This window comes from Rhynchophorus ferrugineus, unplaced genomic scaffold (assembly GCF_030347505.1).
Source record: "Rhynchophorus ferrugineus isolate W39M unplaced genomic scaffold, kcgeb_rfMv2 rfM1, whole genome shotgun sequence".
Classification (NCBI taxonomy): domain Eukaryota; kingdom Metazoa; phylum Arthropoda; class Insecta; order Coleoptera; family Curculionidae; genus Rhynchophorus; species Rhynchophorus ferrugineus.
The window spans coordinates 62,856,325-62,881,810 of NW_027472580.1; the positions used below are offsets into that span (position 1 = coordinate 62,856,325).

The 25,486-nt window shown below is 31.8% G+C and overlaps 2 protein-coding genes across 13 annotated transcripts in view; one reads left to right on the forward strand and one right to left on the reverse strand.

The window, feature by feature from the left end:
- Positions 1-25,486, reverse strand: part of LOC143198081 (uncharacterized) — a 141,050-nt gene that overhangs the window by 111,128 nt on the left and 4,436 nt on the right. The window contains exon 1 of one of the 5 annotated variants that reach the window (XM_076407159.1): positions 1,220-1,281. The exons of the other annotated variants lie outside the window; for them this stretch is intronic. The gene's annotated coding sequence lies outside the window, so the exon portion shown is untranslated. Of the gene's footprint in view, positions 1-1,219; positions 1,282-25,486 lie in introns of those variants that run through there. 5 annotated transcript variants of the gene reach the window in all.
- LOC143197716 (glycoprotein 3-alpha-L-fucosyltransferase A) overlaps positions 1-25,486 on the forward strand; it is a 125,801-nt gene that overhangs the window by 96,921 nt on the left and 3,394 nt on the right. For all 8 annotated transcript variants that reach the window (XM_076406483.1, XM_076406876.1, XM_076406957.1 and 5 more), the window contains exons 2-5: positions 10,489-10,703; positions 15,936-16,075; positions 21,597-21,702; positions 24,202-24,344. In XM_076406483.1, coding sequence (XP_076262598.1) covers positions 10,489-10,703; positions 15,936-16,075; positions 21,597-21,702; positions 24,202-24,344 — 604 coding nt within the window. The remainder of the gene's footprint in view (positions 1-10,488; positions 10,704-15,935; positions 16,076-21,596; positions 21,703-24,201; positions 24,345-25,486) is intronic.

Consider the following 25,486-nt stretch of genomic DNA (forward strand, 5'->3'; position numbering starts at 1 on the left):
TGATATTTATTCTACCTAACTATTCGTCTTTGGACTAAATTATAGACCGATTACTCTTGGTTTTTTCGTCATGATAAAGCGAGTTTTTAAATATTATTCTTCATAACTATTTCATCAAAAGTTGATATCATTCCACAGCCATTCTATTCACCTGATTAAAGTATGTCAATCTTCTGGCTATAGGGAATAACCCTAAACTAAAAACAAAACGGATCAATAACACCATTTTAAGGTATTTCAGAGTATTAAAGATGGATCAAAGGAGGCTTCAACGATCATTCCAACATTTTAATTTAACTATTACTTCGATAATTAAGAAATAATCGATAATTAAGAAAGGTTGCTCTAATTTACATTGTACTGAACGAATCCCATTTTGAATCTTTCGTGTTATTTCAAGTCTATGCTTACTATATTTTAATCGCAGCTAGATATAGATTTTGTTTAGAATGTAAAAACTTAATATATAATATTATTATGATAATATTAATGTATAATCTGACTTAAATAAGATTTAAAAAGTTACACTAAGTTAGTTAATTATACACCAATTATAACATTACAACAATAACATGTTAAGGTCCAAACACTTTCTGATTGAGAATGTATTTGTCGTAATTTGTTATTATAAATTATGTACACGACTATTAAAATTAACACTGTTAAATTGCTCTGTTTGACATTTATATAAAAGTTGTTATAAAATAAAGTAGTCAAGGACCATTCATTGTATTAATCTTGGGTAGAAGACATTTACTTTATATTATGAATAGAATAGCTTTAGAAAGTAACTATATCTCTTTTTTCCATCGACCATATATTGACCATATATTGATATAACGAGAATTTTCAATTCAAGCGGTTTCTATAATATGGTTGATATTGTATAAAAATTGCAGTGTAAATTTGTTTAGTGATAATTTTTTAAAATTTAATAGTTAAGTTGTTATAGTACGATAAGCATGTGCAACTGTTGCTATATAACTATAATAGGGCTTAGAGTTTAATAATCGTTGAAATTTTTCAAGCTAGTACTATTACTTCTAGGAATAGTAATACTAAGTACTACTCAGGACTAAAAGTCTCGTGGATGTTCAAATTTTTCAACAAGAATTCAAATTTAAATTCATTGTCATTCGATGGAATTAAAAAATCCATAATATTATTAATCTAGAGGTAACCAATGAAGAAAATTCTTTTAGAATTCTAGAAAACTTACGCTAACATCATTTTGGTCCTTTTTTGAACCTTCTCGTTCTGATCCAAAACCATGGTCCTAGACCATAGACTCATTTACAGGAATGAAATGGATTAGTATGTGTTTCTTTTCAATTGTTAATAAATGAGGTATCCCACCAATTGCGCACATAATTTAATAATACTTGGCACTGTATACATATGTTCTTACACGAAATACTTGCGATTGTTGATATCGAATTAACACATGTTATTATTCGCTGAATGCCGAACAGATTGTTTTAGCAGTTAAAATGCAAATAATAGTTTTACTGTCATAGCGTGGAATTTAATTTAGAAATGAAAAATAATATCAGCATGAAAAATTTGCTGTTATAATCAAAGTAACGTACCGAAGCGATGTTCAAATTTAAGAAGGGAAAGAGAGATATTGGCGTTATTAATAATGTTAAAACCAAAATTTATTTTTATTATTTTTTATTTTATTATGAAAATTACAAAATTCGTATTTGGCTTATTTACAACTTAGGTTTAAATTACAGCAATATTAAATACTTATGGCAAAGTATGCATTAAGGAGTGATAGATCTAGTCTGCAGACGACACCATACTTAAATATAATTTATGTTTGTGAATCTATTTTTAACTTATTTTGATAAAACAAAAGATAATAGTTGATAATTTAGATATTAAGCAACATATTGGGCAAAGTTGGAAAAAAGTGTAGTAAATAAAAGCATATAAATATCATTTCATCATAATCAAAATGGGAAGTTAACATGAGAAGAGGATGACACAAATGAAGATACCAAAATATAGCAATAGATCAGAATTAGTACAAAAATACAGTGCTTATAAATGAATGGATGCTTATAACAATTTTAAAATTATTTCCTGAAGATGATATTCTAAACAAAAACCCTTATTACTATATAAGAAACTCATTAATTTATATTATTGAAAATATATAATAAAAATTTATTATCGTTCTGTAATATACTAATCTATATAACATGTTAATATACATAATACAATGCATATTAACTAATCAATATAATATTCTCAAGAACCTTAGTGATTCTCATTCACATTATAATCTGGATGGTGCCAGAGTTTGGATCTTACGACAGTTGATGTTGGTTTCTTACATTGTATTATTAATGAGTTCCTTTATTTTTATTTCGTGTACATCTTATTTCCATATAGATCATCAACATTATAATGTTTTACTCTTGACCAATCACATCTCGTCTTTTATTTAATTTATTTCTAATAAGACTCCGCTACTAATAAAAAAATATTTTACATTCATTATAATGTTCTATTATTGATAATAAAATGCTGACTTTTAGTATATTTTAAATCCTTTTGTGGTCCGAATGAATCCATGTAATTAGAGAATTCAATTCAGTGAAGCGAATACTAGTTTAAATCTTGTACTGGCTCGGTTAATCCTGTTAACCTGCATTTCTGCATTTAATTGGCAGGACAAAAAAAATCCTAAGCACTTGGATATGGCAGTGAATATGAATATAATATTCGCAATTGCCAGTGTGATTAACAAGAAATATCACAATTTATAAATAAATGGTAGCTTATTAAAGATATAAAAAAACTTTTAGTTTTTACAGAGCTCTTATCAAATATATGTTTCAGTTCGGTAAATAATTATAACTTCATACATTCACATATTTTCACATACGTTTTTCCTTATTATCAAATAATTTTCATTAATTATGTTCCCTTTAAGGCAATCAAAGTAAATATGTGAAAATATACCACATAACTGTGTGGTGTAGTTTTGTCAAAAGAACACTTCTTGATAGCTGGCATGATGAATCCTTGCTTGTTCAATATGTATGTATCTTACCAAATTGCCAAAATAATTATTCATTATTTTGAAATTTATATGAATTAGTAATCAGTAACTAACTGAACTTGTATGTTTATTTTATAATCTGTCATGATATATAGCTATATCATATGATAAACTCATATGGACAACCTAAACGATTTGATAAAAACAAATAGGGGTATATCGCATAAATTATTCTTATTCTTATTATTTATATATTGTCCAGCTGAATTCCTAGACATATCTCAGAGCGTTTGATAAAGTATGGTATCGGGATTGCAGGTTAAATTAAAGAAACCTCCTCATCCGGATTATGAGCTACTAAAATCTCACCTCTAAGATCGTCATTTTACCGTAAAACAAGGCTATAAACATACCGAATTACATGCAATATATTCGGAGTTCCGCAAGGTAGTTTACTGGGTCCATTACTATATTTTCTGTGCAGAGCCGATCTACCTACTCATCGTACCTCTAATGAAGATCCAGTCATAGCATCAATAAACCTACAGATACACCTGAATCAAATACAAATGTGCCTGAAAAGATGACGTATAAAAGCCAATGAAACACAATCCAGTCATATAAATTTTACGCTCCGTAGAAAAACATGTCCACCAGTCTATATCAGTCATTGTCAATTCCCGCCGCAACTTGGAAGAAGCACATACTCGTCGAACGGAAACAACTTGGACTTAAACTCTACCAAATGTATTGGATTATTGGACGCAAATCCAATTACCACTATATAACGAAATATCGACAGAGTGTCAGTGCATCCCAATGTACTTGCTAGTCAGCTAAATATGCGAAGTGACAGTGAATTGCCTAGACCGAAAACTCTAACACCATCCGATCTGATTATAAGACATATATAGATTTTAGAATAAGCATTAGAATAAGACTAATTAATTAAAATAGTATTTTGTATAGATCACTTAATGAAGTGATTTTCTACATGCCATGTTTATATAATATAAACATAACAAATATCATTACCTCTGGGCAAATTGTGGAACTACCAAGAGTAATAAAAATATTTTTATTTAAAATAATAATTTGTAAAAAAGCAAATATTGTATTATTGTTGAATATATTTTCTTCTTTGTAGATTGTTGTAAAAAATTAATTCACAAAAATCATTTTAATTACAGAGACTTAACGGCATTGTTTTGAAAGTTGAAACAAACTTCGTACAACGGCACAGTTTCTAAAACTGTTATAACTAGATAACCAAATGTTACAAACTAGATAATAAACACATTTTGGTTTTTACCCTCGAAATATCGTGAATGTTTTGTTAGATTGTTATCTATAGGTCAAATAGACGCGGTAACAGGAAAAAGAGAATGTTTTACTTCACAAAAAAATAAGTAACAGCCGATAAAAATTTCACTTATTTGTTCAATGGCTGCCGATAACATTTCATTGCAATTCTGCTATAAACAGTTCTTTAATTACATCAATTCAGAGCAGTTCCTTAATGTTCGATACTAGATTGGTACATATTTTATATAAAAGATTGTCGTTATACCATTGCCTATTATGGAAACACCCTCGTAGGTTCCTGATTGAATAGGAAACGACACTTTTTAATATGGAAACGAATAATATTATTTGGCCTCAATATGTTTCGCCTTTCTATATCAAGTGCAACTATGGCCGATTTATTAAAGTGGTCGTGCGCATTGACCACAATATAATTATTTCAACGAGTGTCAAGGCATTGACCAATCGATCAAATTTCAATTGGTTTGCGACACTACTGAAAGCGATATTGATGTATATTATATTACTTACCAACGGTTTCACGTGATTGCAGTTCGGCAAATATAATAAACATTTCAATAATTATTTTCAATCGACCTTCATAATTCATTGTTTTCTATTATATAATTAATTACAGCTATATATTGAGTACAGGAGAAAGTATTGCGGTATTTTAGAAGTATATTTATTTGCGTTGGGAAACATTGAATGAAAACGACGATGGAATGTTTCATTCGTGGATACTTTTTACTATCGAATGATATATTCCTTGCTAGTTACCTCTGACTGCTTGATTCGAATGTTTCATTCGTTACTAGTTTTATACGACTAATTTTTGGCGTTCACGCTTTGCTGCCCGATCCGTAACCTTCAAAATAATGTGCAGAATTTATGGTGTAAAGACTTATAAGTTTATGTTATATCGCGCGATTAATATGGTTGTTGTGACCGTGAGGCATGTCGAATTTCGAGCACGAGACGTTGATCTTGGATATCATTGAAGGGTGCTTTGTATCATTCAGTCATTGATCATCATTCAGTTCAGATGGCCACCATCGACTGCCCAAGGGTCGGTTGTTTTTATCTCTTGTATTTTCTTAATTTTTTATAACGTCAATAAATAACGGCCACATCATGTAACTACCAGTGCTTCATTTCGTTTTACCCCCATTCGTCGAGCCATACAGTTCCAAACGGCCATGGCTACAGATTGTGTATTCGAGGAAAAGGAGCCACGAATTTGTTTAAGATTGAATGGGTGTACGAGTGAGACATGTCATTTTGTATCGCTGTTTAACAAATAAGTTTCCATAATAATTGTCCATGAAATAAAATATTTTTTTAAAGCAACATTTTTAGTGTTTTAAACCAACCAGATTTCATAACTTATGTTACCTTGGCAACTATTAGGTAAAAAATAAAAATAAAAACTATTTTTTCCAGTACATTAGAACCCAAAAACTATTTATCTCCGTTCCTCTCTCAAGCTGAATACGAGAAGGAATACGAAAATATCTGTCTTACTTATAGTACATAGGAAAAAACCAAAAAAAGATTGGAAAATTAAATGTTTATCTGCCGCTTACCAATTTAAAATAATTTAAAATAAACAGATCTCTGCAACACAGATATCCGAACAACTATAATGCTTTCCCGCATATTACTTTGAAAAATCTAGGAAAATCTCTCTAAACACGACAAAAAGAATCAGTACAGATTATCACTAGATATATGCTACATGGATTAAATAGCTTCATTATTAAAATAAAGTGGATTTTCAATGAGATGCGGTGTTCTTGGAAAGCCTGTAAAAGATCCATCTATCTATAATAGTTTTGCAATTTACTGTTCCTGTTTTCCCTGTTATTATTACTTTATTGTTTTATCAGATCGGAAGTAAACAACGGCCAAAATTTCTTTTGTATTTCAAAAAAAAGAATTGCTAATACTTTCTGAGTTTTATTAATTCAGTTATAGTGGTATCATCCAGAGTTGAGCAAACCATATGGTTTGCTTTAATTAAAATATAAATTACAAAAATCTCTTACCGATTTAAAATACGAAATACAAAATATGCTTAAGTCGTATATTTGATATATAAAATACAAAATACTGTGAGGTGATTATGTAAATAGAATAAAACTAATTCAGTCTATTAATTAGTCAAAGTAGATTTTTTTTTCATGGACACTAAATTTTTAAATATATTGTCAAACGTCGCTTTAGTTGCAGTAATGAATTGTAAATCTAATTAATGAAGAAGATGCTTGATAATTTGACGTACAGAACGAACAGGAGCAGTGTTGGCAACTTTAGATATTGGCATTTAGCCTTCGCCAATTTTTCTTACGAAAATTATCCGGCGTTATTTTCTGTAGAAATTTTAAGTGTTTGAAATGCTAACTACAAAATACCCAAGCGTCAAGTATTTGAAACAACAATTACAAATTTAATTTTTAAGAAATAATTAAATTACAAATATTAAATATGTATTTGTATTTCAATAACGTATTTCAATTACAAGTAATTCTAATGCTGTCCAACTCAACTTATAATTTACTATCTAATAGTTAAGCTACAATTTTATATTATACTTTTAACTATGTGTGTTGTCTATTATAATCAGGTATAATAAACTTTTGCTTGGATATCTAAACGCTCAAGCTATGTCCTTAATACAGCCGAACATATTCAATTAGAACCAATTAGACATAAAGTGAATCAACTAAAAGGAAATAGACATATATTTTACCAACATATCGATATTAAGAAATACGACAGAAAGTCGCGGTGTCGGCTCGGTTGGCGCAGTGGTAAAGGCGACAGGACGGTCCTCCTACCGTTGCGATAGTCGTGGGTTCGAATCCTGTTGGGGCATGGTCGTAAATTTATGTTTGTGATTGTTTAATAGTTTTAATTTGTTTATACAACAAGAAAAATGATCCCAGTCACGCCAGTAACCAGACTGGGTAATATCGGATGTCTTCTGAGATGATTTCTAAATTGGTCACTAGCCAATCGGTAGGTTTAATGCCGAGGACCGTGGTTTGGAGGCCAAGTGAAATTGTAGGTCCAGTGCAGATAAACCCCTAGTTGGTTAAAAGAGGCTTTAAAATATATAGTCGCAAAAGTCGCAGCAGTTTGTTCTGTTCACCAAAGATGATGTAGCCTAAGTCGAATTAGATTGACCTTACACCACCCTAGGGAGGGTACTGGCCTTATGTGTCGTTCGAATCGACATTCCCTTTATATTAAGTACATCTTTATTACATGATCCAAACGCCCTCTCGTGATACTCTAAAGTCTTTACTCTAAAGGTGTTATAACTTTTTAGATACTTTTTAATTTTTTTATTACTCACAATATCTCCAGATTCAAAACAAGTAATTTTCAGAAACAACGTTGAGGCTATAAACGGCAAAATCATGTTTGAAAATGTGTTATCAAAAAAACGGACATCATGTGCAAAAAAACATTAGAGGGCGAAGTAAACTAATAATCGAATTGGGGAACTTAAATTTTTTACGAGATACCCATTAAAAGAAACACATAATTTCGACTCTTGACAGCTTTCTAGAAGATATTTTCAAAGCAATAAAGCAAATTTACGATGAAATGTATGAAATTGAATACAAACTAAATCAAGTCCGTCAGCACTTAATTTGTGGCATGTTCTCCAATGAATCAGCTGGAGGAGTAAAGTGCTTACTTAGGCAGGGCGATTATATAGTGATGAAACAGCAGCGTTAAGGTAAAAATAGTAGGTGCTTGCTGTATTATGATAATTTTTTCACGTATTAATGAAAAAAATTGAAATATTTCATCATTTTCTAAAACTTTTTTCCATCTTTCTGGCGACATGTCCATATGATGTCGAAAGATGTCAAAAGAATGAAGGATATGGTTCGGCAGAGAAATCAGAAGGCGCTATGTCTGGTGAGTACACTGGGTGCGGCAGAACTTCCTACTTAAGCTGTAACAAGGTATCCTTCACAATATTTGCGTCGTGTGTTCAAGCGTTGCAATGCAAAAGCATGATTTTGCATGTGTTATTCGCTATTGCTGGTTTTGCCCAACAATACGTAGCTCAATTTCTTCAATAGAAATTTGCAGATGTTTCAAATTTGGGTTTTAACAGCTCCCGATTCGGTACATTCCACCATATGCACAGTAAAACTTTATGGTCATGAATATTCTGCTCCAGTGTCGCCGTGGATGGGTTTCTTGGAATAACCAATGACTTTTCTTAGTACAATCAGTTTTGCAATTAGTGGTTCTAGTTCTTTATCACTGACATGAAAATGACCATTTTTAAATCGTTGAAAAAACCATCAATTCGAATAAGATTGAGCGGCATCACTATGAGTTTGATATGCTGGAAAACATTTTATGTAGAACATTATTAAAACCATTGAATTTAAATGATGGTTAGGTTGGTTAACACTTGTTTACATTGAAACTTCGCTAATTTATATTATTTATATTTTTCACTAATAGATATCGCTGATCAAAATATATACAAGCAACTAATCTATTTGACCGCGCTAGATATGACTAGCAGTATGTAATAACTATATATATTGGAAAAGCAAATAAGTTTTTTGGTGTATATGTGACCCTATTACATCATATCCAAAACTATAAAAGTTAGTTAATTTTAACCAAAATGACTGATACCAGTTCTTTGTCCAGATTAATACCAAAAATGTTAAAAAATATTTAATCAATAACAAGGTCTGTGCGGATCGAATTTGATTTTATCTGTATAAATCTGAATAGAATTCCATATCTATGATCTGTCTAATGAATATTATAAAATAATCCTGTACAAAACATTTAAATTATAACCCAAGTATACACAATTTTGGACCTAAGCAACCAAAAACAGTTTATAAGGTAAATTGGGAGGCTGAATCTAAATCAGCTTTTTAAAATTGGTTCTAGGTTTCGAAATAATCAATAACTTCATTATTTTACTGTTTTTGGCTATTAACAGCCATTTATAGAATTACAATTACAAATAAGAAATGAACGGAGGTTGAACTGATTTTTTTAAACTGCTTGGAATCTGTTTCACAAATTAGGGTGCAACCAATGCCTTCGTCCTAAAATTCTTGGTATCATATTTTTACTTTCGCTATAATTTTCTGTAGCCTGCTTTCTTTTTGCCGTCTAAGTTTTATGTGAAAAAATAAAGATGTGGATGCAACAAATGTATTTTGAGATATTTTGTAGCTCCAATCTTGTGGTACTTTTACAACAAATTGTTAATTATGCGCTTGTAATCTGGTGATTTGTCGTTACCGAGAAAGTTGTGAACATTTTGAATCGATGCCCATATTGTCAATGTTTTTTGGTCCAATAGATATTCTTTAAGATGAACTTCTTAAGGTATTTTGGCACTTGTACCTAGAAAAATTTGTAATGGATTACTGCCCGCACGTAGAACTGATTTCTATACTGATGATATGTCAGGATATTTATATTGTGCTATTTTTTGTATTTATACCGACGACATTCATCGAGCAAAAATAGCAATGATCTATACGATTTTTCTGTTTTCTCCATAACATTGGCATAGAAAGTGAAAAGTAAATATTTTCACCAAGAGACCATTTTGTTCTTTACGCGTTACAAAGCAATTTCGGTACCCGTGACTTGGCAGTGTTTACAACAGCAAAACCAAAATGTTGCAAATGCACATCTTTATTTGCACACATTTATTATGATTTTTTCCACGTTTACCAAGCACGTCTAACAAAAATAATTTGAATCAATTTTGCAACGTTGTCTCTGCATTTTCCCACGTTTAGAAGCATAAAAATAAGTCCAAATTATGTTAAATGCAACGTCGTCAGCTGACAACCGTTATAAGAGCGCAGTGCTGCATGGAAGGCAGATTGAGTTCAGTGCATCTCATCTGTTCGGGTACAAAAGTTGACACAAATTTGTAATTAAACTTATGTAATGATTACATAAAATTAAATCAATTGTTAAATTAATAAATTAACATTAACCTAGATAGACACCAAAACGTACTATAATATCGTGACATAGTAGAAATACAAATATGCTAATATAATAAATGAAGATATTTAATTGCACAATCATACATGTATATCGTGTAATTTAGATTTCTAAGTTTGATGATCATCGTTTTGTTTCAGAAAATGTAACCATGGGAATCAACCTATATCGAGGACCTAAAAAATTCATCTTATTGATGATAGTCCTTAGTCTAACTTTTTCCATATACGAATACTATAAAACACTCCAATTCGCCCTTAAGCAGCCTAGTGATATAGTTAATGGTATATTTTTAACATTAGAGCCGATCGAGGAAAATAAAATAAAGAAATGGCAAGACCTCAGAAATAATATGGTAAGAACATTGAAACATATTAATAGAGTTACGCATTGTAGTTTTATGACTGAATATCTCAATTTTAATTGAATTTTTATGAATATTGCTACAAAATGTATACAAAGTATCGGGTACATTTGTAACCAACTTCATGTTGAAGCCTCACTGATAAGCTTCATTTTTTATGCCATTTCGTCGACATTTTTAGAGTTTTTACTGAAACCTTATATTTTTTAGTGTTAAGTGCACTTATTTTGATCAGTTATGGCGAAAATAAATTTGATTATAATTGTTAAATTCTGGTTTTGCATTTCTCTGCATAAAACAACATTTTTCATTTAGTATTACTGAGTTAATCAATTTACACAGAAGATTTATATATAACTATATACTTTATATATAACGATTTTATAACTATTCTATTTTCTATATATAGACATATAGGTATTGCTTTTGTTGTTTGATTTGAATAAATATGCTGCCAAAGCCTATAGAACATATTTAAAAACTTAACTTGACGCTACTCTGTTACAACAGTTGTTGGTTTTAAGTAGTTTAAAAGTTTCAACAATTCAAAAGTGACGATATTGATGTCAATGACAAAGAATAGCTTCGAGATGTGAATGTGTCTTAGGATCCGACCTAAACTTTCAAATACCTTTCACAGAACAGACGGTTTAGAACCTGATGAATCAACTGTTTTCTGATCTTTGTATGCGATGGGAAAGATTCGAAATAAAGGAAAGTGTTTACTACAGGAATTGACTGAAAATGATATTTTGAACGGTATATCCGCAAAAAAGCGATGTAAGAGTGGCCAGGTGTAATATAATGTGACCTGCTGAAACCGAATAAAATTACGATTGCCCACTGAATAAACTGAAGGACGTATTGTTGCAAAAAAGACCAGCAATATTCACTAAAAGACGCAAAGTCATATTTTGGCATGACAACGCTACTGTTGCCACCAGTTGTGAAGGATACACTGTTCTATTGTAATAGCAAATTTTGCCGCACCCAACGTACTCATCAGATATAGCACCTTTTGATTACCACTTGCTCACGGTTCCTAAATGCTGAAGAAGTCCGAAAATGGATCGACTATTAAATCGCTGTCAAACCAATATTACTTTTTCAGCACACTATCGCCATGTTAGGAGAGAGGTACAAACAACATGTTCAGAATACGTACAATGACCAAAAACATAAATATTTAAGCAATACCTATACAATTATTCCGATTAGCGCCTTTTATTTGCTGACTTAGGCCAGGCGCAAAATGAGACGCAGCTTGGTGAGGGGACGCAGCGTGAGTCACGGCGAGATTTTGCCGTGACGAATTGCAAGTGCCGTGACGCAGTTTTGGGTCACGTAATCCTGCGGAACGCAATATTCTTGTCGCGGTTTTTCGCTTCGTTGAGTGTATAAAAATGGAAGAAGAATTAATCGAAGCTGTGTGGATTCGACAAGTTTTGTACGATACAAATCATGTAGACTACATAAGGGCAAAACTAAAAACTGAAATATTGAAGAAAATCACTACAGGAAATCAGCTCTCTAAATTGATCACGATTGAGCCGAAAATAATAGTTCATTTTTTTCGTAACTAAATTCTTTAATTAAAGTAAATTCTTCGTGAGTCTTCTTTTTAGATCTAAACTTCTCAGTGACCTTTTAGTAGCCATCTGGGAGATAAACATTTCATATTCGAATTCGTCTTCCGAATCAGATTCAGAATTAAATTCCAGTTCAGTCGTTATTAGTGCAGTATCAGTACTAAGTCTACTGTGTACAGCTCTACTGCGAAGCAGTAACTGCAATCGTATTTGGGCGTTTTCGGCGTCTGGCGGTTTTATCCTGCGTACACTCTCCGTAACCCTCACTGCATCACCTCACCAAGTTACCTGGCACTTTGCGCCTGGCCTTAGTATAGCGTTGTGGTTAAAGCGACGGAACGGTCTCAAGTTCAAATTTTGCTTAGGGTATAGATATTTGTTGATTTTTCCTTCGATCGTTTATTTGCAAAAGTGCACAATCTGAGACCTAAAAATTATTCCAGTGAGATCAGTAACCAAGTTGCGAATGCTTTGCCAAGATCGGGTGTTTTCTAGGGTGATGTCTAAGTTCGTGAGTCTTCAGTTAGCTAAGTGCCGAAATTCATCATTCGGAGCCTACGCTAAGTAGCAAATTCAATGCAAATAAACCCTACTTAATCAAGCCGTGCCTACTGCTTAACACAGGTTCTGAACCACATTCCTAAGCCTTTGATTACTCGTGGTTAATACCTTAGGGGATTAATTTTTGACACTGCGTAAAAGCCTACCTATTAGATAGTAATCGCAAATAATCTCAAAAGCCACCCAACAATGAAATATTAAAAATATAAGACTCGATAAATATATCGAATTAGATATAATTTAAAAATTAAGGTAACAACAATGATGCCAAATCCAGATATATTATACCCACCTAGGCCTTCGTTTCCTTAGGCTATTAATTTATAATATATAGTTTAACTGGATGAGAGATCATTCAGGAAGCGTGTTTAAAAATGTTTTGAACAAGTATCAATTTATATATGTTATGAAATATATAAGGTTTAAAACAAAATATGTAATTTACTTGAAAAACAATTTTATTTTAAAGGAAAGAAAAAGTAACTTGCTGAACAGACTGCGCGGGAGATACTTCCGATCCAATCTTATTCTAACGTAGACGAAACCATTATGGTAAACACATAAATCGTCACATCGCGTCATCGATCATGATCAAACGCTACACCAAGTTCTTAGAATATCTAGTGGCGTATTAGTTGTACTATATAATATCTATTGCCTGAAGAAATGACTAAAAGGATATTGATGGTCGTGAAATTATTTGAGAATATCGAATGTACCTTCGTTGACCAGTTTGCTTTGGTCTTCTGAATTACATTGTGTTTATTCAATTTTTCATGTAACGGTATCCAAAGTTTTAATGTCGCCACATTTCAGTAGTTTAAGGTTCGATAAGAAGTCGGCATTTTGTAGCATTAAACTTATTAAATATTAAGTGTCAAACGGATGTTTGCAATTTTATTTGCTTTTCACTAATTCAAAATATAAGTAGTTTAATGAGTGCCTCCAAAGTTTTGCACATAATTTCTAGAAACTAAGTTTCAACTTATGTTAGATGATGCTTATTTTCATTTAAGCAGATATGTCAATAAGCTAAATTTTAGATGTTGGACAGTTGAATTTTCAGTAACCTCCTGTTCAGCAACCGCTGTTCTTTGAACAGCGATGAATGGGGTTTTTAGGGAATTTTTTTAAGACAATTGGGGGGGGGGGCAGTAACGGTAATATCCGTAAACAAAAATGAATGAATATGAAAAAAATAACAGATATTACTTTTTTTACACCCTTAAATCGTCTAAATAATTATGCCCTATCCTCTACAACAAGGGTGGCTAACAAGTCGAAGTAGCATTTCCTACCCAATTACTTCAATGGCAAATAATTTATTACAAAACAAAAATAAGACAGTATTTGATATGACCAGATGCATAGACGCATATAAACCAAAATTTATTTTGCTACTAGATAACCTACAAAAACATAAAAATATTAATTATAAAATCAAGAAAGACGTTGCAGAAATGCATAAATTAAGGAAGTTGTGCAATTTATATACTTTTTCTTTAAAAAGGATTTAAGTGTGAAACGCATTAACCAAAAAGATGTCAGACATATTTCACATGGATCAAAAGGCATTAGAAAATGAAGATTTTTGCAGAATATTTTTGGAAATATATCAACCGATCAAAATATCCTAGTATCTCCAAATGTAGCATATATATCTATTATTGTTTTGAATTTATGTATCTATGTGAATTATAATTTTTATACTTGAAACTAACGATGACTAAACAATGTTCTGTTCTGATTGATTCCCATGCTGAAGACTCCCATACTCCTAGACCAACCATTAATTTACTGCTGACAACTGTTATTACAATTTACACACTATAGTCTATCCAGCGACAATCTATAGTTCTTACTACCCCTTCATTCACGCACTATTACACAAGTTTCCAAGGTTTAATCATCTTCAGTCTGCGATCAAGCTCTGGGTTTTCATGGAAGTGTAATCTAGTTTCATGTTTCTCAGCAAACTTTTTAATTTCTTCCATGACTGTAGAAATTTCCATATACCAAGAATACATTGTTCTGAAATACCTGGAATTTGCCTTTGCCGCTATCCCGGTACAGCCCCACAGCTCCATATTATATATCCATATTGGTTTGAACACCTGATCGGAGTAGATGATCAGTAGATCAGTATCTCATTGTGAATTGGCATTTTGAATTTTCTTCTAACGAGCCAATATAGTTGTTTATATTTTATTTTAAGTTTGGCTAATTTCTTTTTGGCATGTTCCTTCCATTTTAATTTGATATCTACTGTCATGCCTATACATTTAGCACTATTTACATATGGTACTATAGGGACGTTCAATTTCAAGACTATACAATTAATGATGATGCAATGTAATCAATAGGAACACATTGTTTGATTAAGTCTATTAGTTTATCGCTGGCTATCTGTAGTATCTTTATGGATGCTTCTTCGTAATTGCCTCGAGTTCTGATATATCGCTAATATAAAGCAGTATTTCAGTACCAGGTGTACTCAGCGAGATATTGATAGATAGTAAAAAGTAAGTCATATTATTCTTTTTTGGTATTATATTGACATTAAATTGTCAGTCACACTGTGAATTTTTATACTTTTCCCTATTTAAGAAAAAATAGTACAACTTATACATTGCAGTTGATAAAAAATAAATAAATTGCATTTTATATTAGTAAAAATCTATCTTATAAAAGTGTCACAAAATGAAAAATAGAGAGAAATTTGTAGGTACCATATGTAACGAATGCTGCTAGCAAAAGTTCAAATTTATTTTCGTTGTGACTATAACTCCTATAACCGTAAGTGGTTTAAAAATAAATTAACCACACCATAAATATAGTATGCATTTAACACATTTCTTCCCCCTTGGACTACAACTATGAGAATTAAAAATTAAATATTGGCCACACTTGGTTTAGAATAAATTAACATATAACATAGTATGCATGTTTGCATTAGAAGTATTATCTGATTGATTAATGTGTAATAAGTTTGCATATTAAATTCTTATACTTTTTTAATGGAATAGTAATTAGAATATAATATACGGATTAATTATTAATAATAATTTTGCAGGGAAACCTATCGAGATTAGGCGAAATTTTACTAAAGGATACACCTACACCAAAGAGTTCCAGTGGAAACTATAAAATATTAGTATGGAAATATGGGTCTACAATTGAAAGTAGACATCTGAAACACTTTACCGGTGAATTGTAAGTTTTTTTTGCTTTATTTTGATACATCTTGTAATAAAACAATAAATAAAAATTTCTATGGTGAAATGATTATTAATACAGTGGATAGACCAAATAATATGAACACCATGCAGCATAGTACATCTTGTTGCATATTATCAACACTGTTACCGTGTAACAGTCGCGGCGAAAGTGACAGCAGAATTCAAAAGTCACTTGTGTTTCGACAAAAACAGTATGGCGGGAGCTCCACAAAGCTAACATTTATAACTGAAGCCAACGTTAAACTGCGAAATAAGTGGTGTATTGATCATAAAACTTGAGCACTTGATCATTAGGAGAATTCGCTGGAGTCTCCATTATAATTTGGGCGGCAATATTGTTCAATATATTCAGCTGATATTCTCATTCACATCATTGGCCGGATTACTACAAATGAATATCCCCCTCCGAATTTCTTGCTAGGACTAGCATATAGCTGCCAAACCCTACTATATTCCAAGATGATAATGCGTCCATATAGACAGCCAAAAAGGTTCAGTCTTTGTTTGAGGAGCATCGGAATATCATCAGGCATCTTCCCTAGCCAGTACAATCGCAGATCTCAACATAACTGAATCTCTATGGGGAGTTTTAAGCCGAGAATAAGGAGTAGATTTTCATCTCCAACATCAATGAAACAATTGGCGGATATTTTACACCCACTACGAATCTATTCCGCGAATAATTCCAGTTGTTTTAAAAGCAAATAGTGACTTAACACCATATTAATAAATAGATAATGTATATGTCAGGTTTTCATATTATTGCATCCGTCCCCTGTACAATGTTACTGGTCGTAACCGGCTAGTCCATAACTTGTTTTTAAATTAAATAAAAAATTGAAAATGAGGTATATATCTATGATATATTAATTAACATTGCTGTTTTTTCTGTTAAATTTTGCATAATATACGCTTCGTAGAATCGTTTAAATCAATTTATTACTATTGTTATGCTGTAGTTGCATTAATACTCCATCAAGGCGAGTACGGGATTAATAGATCAGTATGCATGCCAAATTAAAATAAAATTAAACTACTTAAGCTAAAGTTAAAAGTAACACTTATAGTGTATTAGTTCGTCTGGTTTGCTTCAATCTTCTGATTTTCTACGTGTCGTCCAGTATCTGTATTGTTTCCACGTTGCTGCTATTTAGTAACCTTATTTCATGTTTTAAAGCGAAATCTTGGATAACTTCGTAAATCCATTTGATTTCGAGGTCACCATTTAGGTCTTCCTTGGTTATGTACCGATAATTATTGGTAATTCATCGTAGAATTTTGTAGCATTGAATACTAGTTGATTTAATGTTTTAATGCAACCCCATGGGTCCAAATTGGCTTTCTAATTGACTGATAAACCAATCTTAATGATTTATGTCAAGTTGAGAGTATCTTCCGAATACCAGTTCAGTTGCTTGATTTTGAGTCCAATCTGTTCTGATTTTTATCTAACGTAATATTTCCAATTTAACCTATCTTCAAGATGGATGCTGACGTATTTTGCTGATTTTGCTTCAGGAATCGGGCATCCATCCAGTGATAAGTTAAGTTTGTGTCATTTCGCTGCGATGCCAAATTAATATGGACAAATTTGAAGCTACTAAGCTATATTTTTCAGTCTCTATGTGGATCTTGTTAAGTGTCACTTGTATTTTTTTAAACCCTTAGGAGGAGATAGATCTTTTGTCATTATAACTGCGTTGTCGGCAAATGTTCCAATCAGCGGCGTAGAGCAGATACTGAAGTGATCCCAAGACACTACCCTAGGGAACTTCAACCGAAATAGGTTTAGGAATAGTGTTGGGAATGCCCCTCATACGAGAGATAATTTTTTCTCGAAAATCTATGATTCTAGGAGTTCTCGATAGTTCTCCAATAGTTCCGTGGTAGCAATTTGCTCAATTTATAGATTAATTCTAAATGCCATAATCGGTCAAGAGCTTGTGAAACGTTCAAGAATACTGCAGAGCAGTATTTCTTTTCTTCAAACTCCTTTTCAATAATCGCAGTTACTCTGTGAACTTGGTCGATTGTAGAGTGGTGATTTCGAAATCTAAACTCGAAATCTGTTATTTTTATAAATGGTTTAATACGGTTTAAATATTCCTATAACGAGAGTACAAATTAGTTTGGTCCGTTGAAAAAAATGGCTCTGTCTGTTATGAATGTCTCCTAGGTACAGTTGATTTTGATGTTTTATTAGAAGTATAGCTGAAGCGTATTGAATGCTTGCAGAAAATTATGATGATTTTTTTAAACTAATAAGTGACATACGGAATGGTTTTAATATTTCAAGAATGTCCGCGCTTAGAACAGATTAAAGAAAAATAAAAAACAAACAGTTAGAAGTATTATTTGATGAGGACTCGAGCCAATAGTAAGATGAGGTAGCAAAATAATTTAGTTAGTTAGTGATACACCAAACAATTTCCGTATGACTAAAAAGATTGCACCAAAAGAAATATTTTAAGGAACTTTATTTAGTCAAGAATATTTCGTCAAGTTCGCCGAGAAATAGATTTAGTTAAAATTAATCTAAATTATCTTTGTTCTTTGCATACTCCTTGCAACATCATTGTCAATATTTATACGCTTCCTTATAACCTTATCAAATTTACATTTTTGCCTTCATGTTTTTAATACGCACAAAGGCCAGTGACCCTAATACTGATATATAGTATTTTTTATGAAATACACTACAAAAGAGTGTTCGATATTCATTTATTTTGAGCTTTGAAAATTACCCTTTCACATTAATTTTATTTATAACTATTTTATAGTTATTTATAGGGTTTATTCATTAATTAATTGGATTTATTTATAATATAGCCAATTTATATATACAGGGGATAGACCAAATAATATAAACACCATGCAATATAATATATCATGTTGCATGTTGGCAATACTGCTTCTGTATAAATGTGACGCGTATGTATTGCAGTTTACATGCCAAATCTTGTAGGTTATATAAGCGTCTGTTATACGCTTTGTTCTGTGATTATTAAAACAAGCGTTTGGTGAAATATGTAACTTTGCAAATATTGTTTAATACGGTACTTTCGGTAATGACACCGCAAACATCAACAGGTAAAATAAGGGAAATATCATCGACGAAAAGGAATAGTTGGCGAAATTCAAAGTTAACTGACGTAGACGGACGAGCATAAAAAATGATTGTGACCAGACAACATAAAACTACCGCTACAAAATTGACAGCAGAACTGATACTCACTTGCGTAACGCTGTTTAGATAAAAACAGTAAAGCGAGATCTCCACAAAGCCAACATTTATGGAAGGACTGCAATTGTGAAACCCTTTATAATGCAAACCATTATATTATATTGTTTCCTGCAAACGTCGGGTTTATGAATGTAGAACCCCAAAAGAAGCCAAGATCATGACTGCCTGTTTCATACAATCAATCAATTTCAATATATCGGAAGAAATATTATTAATTATAAAATAATCAATATTTAATAACACTTTAAGTACCAATTTTAAATATTATAATTAATTGAAAAAATTTTATAACGTTTAAGAAATATGTTTATAATTTTTATTTTTGAAAAATATCGATGGATATCGACTGATAAAAATATCGATATATCGGGCAAAAATTGAATTTTCAAAATATTATATTTACTGAAAAATATATCGATATATCGATATTATATATACAGCCAAATCTTAATTAAATCGCTGGGGGAGTTTTAGAACAGACGGTGAGGATTCAATGTATAATGGACAAGTAGATTTCTAGCTTCAACAATTTCCAGCTGTTTTTGTTTATTTATATAAAAAAGTTTATTGTTACTTTATATTAAAAAAATATCTAAGTTTGATTATTTTTTAATTTGCAGTGAGCTCCTTATTTATTTTTTGAAGTCTGTTCAATTTTTTTGTTAAAAATATTTTATTTTTCTCTTTTTAGTGTTAGGTATTTATTTAATAAACTACGCGGTTATTTTATTTAATATTACAATGGGTAGGCTAAGTAAAGGTGCAGCCTGTATGAGGAAAAATAGAAACAAAGAAACAGTAATTGAAAATAAGGAGCGCTTCAATCCCCGAGGTCTGCTACCTAGCCTAGGTTATTTGACAAATGTTTTAATTAAACAACAACAAAAATGTATTGTCCTCATCGGGAATCGAACCCGCAACCTCTGTTTGGGAGCTAAACGTTTTAACCGTTACACCATAGAAGCAATTATCAGTATTTTTATGAGGTCTTATATGCTATAGTTAGTATTTGAAAATCTAACTGAATGACTTTTGCACTGAACGACTTCCGATTTTCTGTCACATCAGCTCAGCAATATACACACACCATAACATTAACATTATATACAAACACAATAACATTATACACAAATATCTGATTATTTTAGATAAAAAATATGTAAAAACTTTGTATGTGCCTTTGAAATTTGATTTTTTTGCGTTTCCCTCGATCTCCTCCTTCCCCGAACATATCCTAATCTGGTTCCAGTGGGACCACCTCGGAAGCGCACTCTTTTGAATAAAAAAAGACTGTTGAAAATCGGCTCACAATTGACTGAGATATCCGCGATGTAGCCGAACATAGAACCTTCCTCTTTTTCGAAGTCGGTTAATAAGAGAAAAGCCCTGTGATTTCGCTGGAATCTTGCCTATTGTTCCAACTGTGTCACGTAAAGGGTTTCAAAAAACTTTTATTTTACTTGAAAACCATTTTATTTTACGGAAAGAAGTGGCAACTTATTGAACAGACATCCTAAACAACCCAAATGTGACATCTCCCTTTGTCACTTTATTTTCTCTTTTATTGTTGATAAAAATGTTTTATAAATATGTTTAAATTTCGCCGAATTTTCATAATCACATATAAGTAAATAGCACGCAGCTCAAAACATAACCATCGAATTAGCAAAAAAATGTATTTTCTGAAAATGCACATGCATAAAAAACGAAGATGTGGGGCACGTATAAACCAATCGTATCCAATATCTTTTTTTGGCGAATTCAAATAACTAGACGAAATAAAGAGCGATTTTTCATTTGCGACAGTATCTCACGAAGATTTAAAGTGAAAAAAGAAAGAGTTTTTATTAGATTGTGTCTAAATATAAAAAATACAGGACAACACTAAAAAGAAAACATATTCTTCAGTGATCGGTTAATCGTTGCCATAAATAAGAAGTTACAAGATTACGGTGTATACTAGGTGAGACCAAAAGGATACTATATGAGCTGATAAAAGTTAGTGCTTATTACGGTGGTGCAACACCATTTGTGACTGAATTTTAGGTAAGGAACTTTTGAAGAAAAGAACTTGAAACAAAGTAACTTTGTTCCAAGAAAAAGGCGTGACTTGTTTTCTCATGACAAAAAAAAATTGAAAGTTGTTCAAACGAGTTACAGTTGATTAATTTATTTATTTATTACTACTGACTAAACTAATTTGCATTTTTAAGTATATGGACCTAATAAAATTAATTTAATTTATTTACAGAATAGATCCATTTTCATACTGTTCAGTGAAAAATTGTGATATATCATATAAGGATGAAGATTTGGACACAGCTGATATCGTTATATTTCATTTGCACAGGATAAAGGTAATTTATTTTTTGTATATTTAGTTGAAGATTGCATATTTGTATATATAAAACTATATTTATTTATATTAAAATAAATATTATTTTATATGATTTAATGTTGTGGTTTTGTTGTATATACTTTATTGAAATTACATATAAATTATTAAAAACATATTAAAATATTTAAATATATGATAACATTTTATAAAATATGCATGTAATATATCATCTGAAAAGGTTCCGGTCTCTTTAGTTGGCCTAAGTTTGAGAAAGACACTAATAGAAAAATATTCCCTTTTACCAAAAGTGTAATTGCTTAGGCCTACGTCAAATCTTCCTCTGTTATTATTATTACAAATCTCAAGTTATAGAGGAAACTAATTTGATGAAATAACACATGAGCTGAAGACTCCCAGGCCTAACACATAGATGCGGTAGTTTTAGTGCATTCGCCGCTTTTTCAGTTAGTATTCACCTTCAAAGAAAAGCTGTTAAAATTTCATGATATTCTATTCATATGTTTGTGAGTTATTGTGCGAATAACACTACTTTTATTATTTTCAAAACAATGGATCAAAAACAATTTCGTGTTTTTGCAAGAAGCAATGGCTTGAAAAGGGTTATAAGGACTCTGCTCGATCATAAATAATAATAAAACGTTGGTTTTCTGACTTCAAACGTGGTCGTAGAGACACCAATGATGCAGAACGCAGTGGACGTCCAAATGAGGTAGTAACACGAAAAAAATCCACAAAATCGTTTTGAATTATCAAAAAGTGAAGTTGAGTGAGTTAGCTAACACCACAAAGATATCAAAATAACATGTTTCTTTTATATTGCATGAGCATTTGACTATCAAAAAGCTCTGTTCAAAGTGAGTGCCGCGTTTGTTAACTGTTGACCAAAAACAAGAACGTGTTGATGATTCTGAACAGTGTTTTGTCATGTTTAAACGTAACAAACCATATTTCTTGCGTCGATATGTGACAATGGATGAAACATGGATCATCACTTCACTCCGGAATCAAAACGATCGTCATCTGAGTGGATAGCAACTGGTGACAGCCCTATTTCGAGGCAAAAGATAAATCGTTCTACAAAAGTGGTATTGAAATGTTACAGCGACGCTGGCATGATTGTGTGGCTTTTGATGGATATTACATTGATGAATAAAGCGAATTTTGAACAAAAAAAGGCGTTTTCTTTGTTACGCCCGGAACTTTTTAGGCCATGTGTTATATATAGACACTAGATGACCATACATCTTGTAAATTTTTTTCAACAATAACAACAGCCACTTGGTCGAATATGGAGGGATCCTCGCGTGCTCATGAACAAGTATTTTGTCAGTTCTGATGATGATATTATGGCTGCCACATGCCATCTGGTCCAGTGATATTTTGAGCATGAACATATTATAAAATCGTTGCTCTGTGACAAGAAAACGGTTGTAGTTTTTAGACAATAGTTCCCTTTACTGTTGTATTGTGAGCACAGCGTCTATCAATTTCCGTATTCGGACAGCCCATAAAATACATTGTAAAAATTATAAAAATACACTATCTGCGTCCGGTAGTAGTAGCAGTTCTTAAGCAGCAGTGGTTAAGACTTTGTTAACTTGTTTCTCATCCAAATTCGAATGAACAAAACTAAACCAAAAAAATATTCACATTATATTACCTTGAAAGTGGGTATGCAACAGTCTTGTACATTATGCGTTGCGCCAAAGAAGTCATTTGGAAATAATTATTATATTTTTGAATGTCAGCCAAGAAACGGTTAGAATCATTTCCCATTCCAGAAACGAATTAGCCTAATCGATCTGATGAACTAAATTTGGCATTTTAATTTTCCCACCGGCATTATATAATCAATTTATAGTGTTAACAAACGGTTGGTATTTACCCAACCGTAACTGATTTATTGGCACAATAATCTATTTCAGGATGGTAGTAGAATGTATTACAGGAGCACTGTGTCAGCAGAACTGCTCAATATCGATGCTCACTGTTGTTGCGTTTGATGTGCACAAACTCGTTGCATTCTAAATATATCCTCTTCATTTCCCCTCAGTCTAGAACGCAATTCTGATTAACGAATACGACTGTTATCATATTTTGCCACTTGTTGGTCATCAGAGCGATTAGCACGTGACGTAGCTCGTCGCAGATTTGCTTGACTTCGACAACCTAAATCTTATTTAAGTGTGATAAGACTCACAACATATGACTCTAACACTAAAATAATATTCCATGTTGACAGTTTGGACGGAGGAAAGATGTAATAATAAGGGAGACAACCAAACAAAAGTGTCAACGTTAATGAAACATGATTTGCAGTTGGATTGTTGTTTTTATTTCCTGATCAGAATAATATGTCTTTCCAAGATGCAATATCTATACGAAAGAGTTTATTATTTGGACCTGGAACTTTTAAGATGATCTGTTACATATTAAAATACATATTTTTATTATAGTTGTAATGTATATATATACTTAAAAATATATGTATTTAAAGGGTCTTAAGGATATACCAAAGAGAACTAATACCAAACAAATTTGGGCCTTTCTAACTGACGAAAGTCCCCATCACACTTTTCTCAGTTCCAAAGATGCACTGGAAGCATTCAATGGTATTTTTAATTGGTCAATGACTTATAGGTTAGTATTTTTATATTTATAAATAAGTTTGTTTATGTTAGGTGATTGCATATATTTAAATCATCGAAATCTATTGGTTAAAATGAGAAGTAAAATGTAAACAACTATTCTTGATTTGACGAAATTTGATACAGAAACCCATCAAATACTTTTCATCATTATCAATATTATTAAGCGTTAAAACATACATACAAAAAGAATAACTACACCACAATGTCTAGAAATGTGTAGGGGAACATGCATCTATAGACTGTCATAGAAAAGTTCGAGACGATAATGTTAACCGCAATGGCGATAACCCAGCGAATTATAAGAGTTGTGCAATTCACATGTAACTACACCAAAAACTTTATCCCGCGTTAAGGGAAAAATATATTAATAGCAACAGAGACAGCCTATACTAACCAGTCTATCCAATCGACCAAGTCAACCAGATATATCCTATGTTCAGATAAGGTTATATAATCAAATATGATTGATAAAAGTCAGATTAATAAGTCAAATTTGTAAATATATTTGTTGTTTAGACCAGCGATATTACTATATTGGAAGGAATTTTGGGCAAACTCATGGAAAAAATGAGTACGATACTTAGTCTACTCACCACTGTCATCAGTAAAACCTACCTAATGGTGAGTACGAGTTAGGAAACTAAAAATGTTCGTAGCTGAACAAAACATCGACATAACGATGATTTCCGAAACATAATTTAGAGATAAACACTATCCGCGAATTATCTTCGAAATATAAACTTTGTCATACAAAACATCCAGATGATAAAGCATATGAAGGTATAGCCATAACCACCCGTGACATAAAGCATTATGAAAGAGAAAAAAATAGCAAAAGCTACCTACAAGCAACCAGTATAACTATAGAGGAAGTACATGGGCCAATAAAAATGTCTTTGATTTCTTGCCCACCTAAACATAACAAAGCAGAATAATTCCAAGCTTTCTTTAGTAGAAGATTAATAACAAAGAGTACAGTAGGAGAGGTAAACGCGACGAAGACTGGTGAACCAACGTGTTGGCCATCAGATCAAAAATCCAAATGCTATAGACTTTTTCGTTACAAAAATGTCAATACAAATAAGTGTCGGACAGAATTATGTTTTGATCTATCTTCTAACCATTCGCCAG